Source organism: Microtus ochrogaster, unplaced genomic scaffold, assembly GCF_000317375.1.
Source record: "Microtus ochrogaster isolate Prairie Vole_2 unplaced genomic scaffold, MicOch1.0 UNK48, whole genome shotgun sequence".
NCBI lineage: Eukaryota > Metazoa > Chordata > Mammalia > Rodentia > Cricetidae > Microtus > Microtus ochrogaster.
The window spans coordinates 2,711,536-2,715,496 of NW_004949146.1; the positions used below are offsets into that span (position 1 = coordinate 2,711,536).

The following is a 3,961-nucleotide window of genomic DNA, read 5'->3' on the forward strand; positions in this document are numbered from 1 at the left end:
CACCGTCCCCACCAGCCCTCCCACCCCGTGCTGTTTCCCTGGCTGCTCATGCACCCACGCTGTGCTTTACTCTCTCAGTCTCGGGTTCCAACTCTAGACCATGTTTTGCCTGCAACGAGACTCAGCCACTGACTTCCTGATGGTTGCTCCTCTTCAGCTAGGGGCGACTCTTCCTGGGGAAATTGTCACACCTGTCATCGGAGTCGCCAAGGGAGCTGTTTGATGCAAGAAAGGTGAAGCCCTTAGGGATACCAAGAGGCTGCTCCTGGGCACTGACTGGCAGCCTGCTCTGCTGGGGCCATCTGTGGACGACAGGGAGGAAGGCAGTGTGGAAGGAGAGAAAACGGAAAGTGTGGGCATCTGATGGCCTGGGAAGCCTCAGAAAAGGGAGGGAGGGCTTCCTTAAACCAATATTCATTGCCAGGCAGTGGTGGTGCAATGCTGTTAATCCTAGTACTTGGGGGGTAGAGGCAGGTGATCTCTGTGAGTTTGAGGCCAGCCTGATCTACAAAGTTAGTTTCAGGACAGCCTGGGCTACTCATAGAGAAATCCTGTCTCAAAAAAACAAAAAAATGAAACAAAAACCTGGGTTTGAAGTGCCTCACCCTGGGGACTAGCCAGGTGGAAACGCACAGAAACAAGGCTCGAGCAGGTCCCCTTGCTCTGGTCACTGGCTGCCAGGACAATGGGTTCTTGGGTTACATGCTAGCTAGGTATTAGTACCAACACCAGGAGCCATGATAAAGCCCTCCACCCTTGGGTGTTAGAGCCCTGGTACCCTTTTCAGATAATTTTGCCAAGGCAAAATTTAATATAATACTCCCGAAATTCTAGGGAATTAAGAGACCATGGGTTTTTAAAGAAACTGGTATATCTGCTTATGAAAGCAACAACGGCCAGGTCCCATACCCACTCAGCCCTCTGGGAGAACAATGGCCTGTACCTGAGTCTGTCTGGCCACCCTTACAAGCCAGCTACAGTCTCTGCACAGATGGAAACATTAGTGGCAACCTAACATACTGAGAAAATTTTAATTTGTTCTGACAATGAAACTAACACAACGTAAGACTTACTCAAGCCCTCAGACGAGGCAAGACATTTATGGCCCTTGGAGGAGGCACCAAGGCAGCAGCTGGCAGGGGCACTGGCAGATTCTTGGGAAGGAGTGTAACAGACAGCCGAGCTAAGAGGTTTCAGGTGTTAGGGCCCAGAGAGAGGTGGGGATAAGGATGACCGGCCCTGGTGCTTAAAGACAAAAACTGGGGAGATGCCTGAGGGCAGGGGCAGGATGCTCAGGACTTGTCCCCCACTTTGCCCTACAGGGTCTGGGAGCACAGAAGGTGAGTGAACAGCCTGGGAGGAGAGCGAGTGCAGGGAAGAGGAAGTGAAGGGTCCCTGGGTCTGAGTTAAGCTCCGGGCTTGGACTTCAGCCTCGGGGCTAAAGCAGTGTCTCTTCCTTCTAAGGAGGTCCCCGAGCTCACAGAACAGGATGTCAGCTTTCCGGTCTCTCCAAGTCCCTGGTGACTGGGACTCCCTGTGTCTCAAAAGCCACAAAAACAGCGAAGTCTCTTCAGAATGTCCTTTCAAGCAGCGGGCAGCCAGCTCTGCCAGCATAATGTCCTTTCTACCCAGTCTGCACCCAGAGGTAGGTGCTGATTCTCAGGAAGGGCCCCCGGGGCTCACACCCCACCCCCACTGGAGGATGCAGGCTGCATTGGCTCAGAACTCCCAGTCATCCACCTCCAGGTCTTCCAGGTTTGTCACCAGGCCAAAGAGTCCACTGTGATCCTGAGTCTGGCTGCCCTCAAAGCTGGTGATAGGGGTGACAGGGCGAAGCAATTCGGGCAAGGCCTCTGAGGCACGTCGCTTGATCTGAGGGAGAGACAAGTTGGAAGGTAGATCCTATAACTCAGGACACTACAGGACCTTCAGTTACCAGACCAGGGTTCCTGCCCCGTGGTGCCCTGGAGCCAAAAAGGAAAGGCAGGCAAGTGCCTCATAGGGCTTCAAAAACACAGTATTCCTAAAGTTCAATCAGGCAGAGGAAGAACACCTACCCCCACACAAAGGGGTAGGAGGTGAGGGGGTGCCTACAACCACAGACCAGCAGCAGGGTGGGAACCAGGGGAAAGCTTCCATACCTGCTTGAAGAAGGAGTGGTTCAGGAGAGTGCTGGCATTAGGCCTGAAGAGAAAAGAAAAGAGACTCACATGACCCCTGGGCTCAGCTGTCCAAACCCTGACACTAACCCTCTCCTCCGAGACCCTCCACCTCTTCCCTCAGCTCTCCCAACAGCTACCAGCCAAGGCCACCCAGGCTGGCTTCTTAGCAGAAAGCTGGCTCTTCTTTTTTTTTTTTTTTTTTTTTTTTTTTTTCTTTTGGTTTTGGCTTTGGAGCCTGGCCTGGAACTAGCTCTGTAGACCAGGCTGGTCTCGAACTCAGAGATCCGCCTGCCTCTGCCTCCCGAGTGCTGGGATTAAAGGTGTGCGCCACCACCGCCCGGCTAAGCTGGTTCTTCTTGCTGTGGAGCCACACACTCCTCTGGGAATCTAGATCTCTACCTAAGAGCCGGCCTCCCTGCTGGGTGTAAACCCCAAGCTCCCCATCCCCGGAAACTCAGCTGAGGACCAGCAGAGTACCTTGCGTCAGGGCTGCGCTGAAGGCACTGCTCCACAAAGTGATGGAAGTGGGGGGAGAAGGTTCGGTGGTACGGGTGGGAAGGCGAGTCACCGTTGGAAGGCCGGAGGCTGCCAGTGGCCAGGCTGTCGTTCAGGCAAGGGTTGGCAATGGAACGTGAGGGGCTCATGGTCAGCTCCTCAGCTGGGATGGTGCTGGTGTCCAGGAGGCAGGGCACTGTGCCATTCAGCTTCTCTAACAGCATCTAGTGAAGAGACAGATCTGGGTTGTGCTCTCGCTCCCTCAACAAATGGGATCTCTGGGAGTGAAGATCAAAGTTGGGGCTGGGTAGGGTTATGACAATTTGACACTGACAAGAGTCATCTGCGAGAAGGGAGCCTCCGAGGGCATTTTCTCTTAAGACAGGCTCTCTCTGTGCAGCCCTGGCTGGCCTCAAACTCACAGAGATCCCGCCTGCCTCTGTCTCCTGAGTGCTGGGATTAAAGGCATGATCACCACTGGCCAGTGGGCATTTTCTTTTTTTTCCAAATATAACTTTATTTTGTTGACTCTTTTTCTTTTAAATGTGCATAGTAGTTTTGCCATGAGTGTTGAGTCCCCTAGAACTGGAATTACAGTCATGAGCCGCCATGTGGATGGTGGGAATTGAACCTGGATCCTCTGGAAGAGCAGGCAGTGCTCTTAACCAGAGACATCTCTCCAGCCCACTGGGCATTTTTTAAATTAGTAGCTGATGGGGGAGGGTCCAGCCCATTGCGAGTGGTGGGTTCTATAAGAAAGCAGGCTGAGCAAGCCAATAAATAGCATTCCTCATAGCCTCTGTTTCAGTTCCTGCCTCCAGCCTCCTGGCCTGCTCCTCGGTGATGGGCTGTTTCCTGGAAGTGTGGCCATGGTGTTCCACCACAGCAGTGAACACCCTCAGACATCATGTAAAGCTGGCTTTTGCAAAGGAACACTGGCCACTGGCTGGCAGCGAAGGCACATGGGAGCAGGGGCTACAAGTGCCCTCCACCAGGGCTGGACTGAAGAGCTCAGCTTCCTCTCGCCTTTAACAAGGCATGGAACTCCTCTGACTACTTGAGCACAGCGGTGGAGCGACATCAATCTCTGTGAAGCCCAGCACCACTCTGCCAGGCCCAGATGGGTTCAGTGGAGTCCACAATGTGGCATCTGCAGCGCAGCACCTGGGCTGATGGGCATGCTGCACCTGGGCAGACCCCACCTGGGAGGCTGTTTCAAAGCCTTCAAGCAAGCAAAAATAAATAAATAAATAAATAAATAAAATGCCGGGCGGTGGTGGCGCACGCCTTTAATCCCAGCACTC

At 53.4% G+C, this 3,961-nt stretch overlaps 1 protein-coding gene across 6 annotated transcripts in view; it reads right to left on the reverse strand.

Moving 5' to 3' along the window:
• Positions 1-1,017: 1,017 nt before the first annotated feature.
• Strada (STE20-related kinase adaptor alpha) overlaps positions 1,018-3,961 on the reverse strand; it is a 34,245-nt gene continuing 31,301 nt past the window's right edge. For all 6 annotated transcript variants that reach the window (XM_005369432.2, XM_013354557.2, XM_005369431.3 and 3 more), the window contains 3 exons: positions 2,640-2,881; positions 2,142-2,184; positions 1,018-1,872 (listed from right to left, as the gene is read on the reverse strand). In XM_005369432.2, the coding sequence (XP_005369489.1) occupies positions 1,720-1,872; positions 2,142-2,184; positions 2,640-2,881 (438 nt within the window). In that variant the 3' untranslated portion in view covers positions 1,018-1,719. The remainder of the gene's footprint in view (positions 1,873-2,141; positions 2,185-2,639; positions 2,882-3,961) is intronic.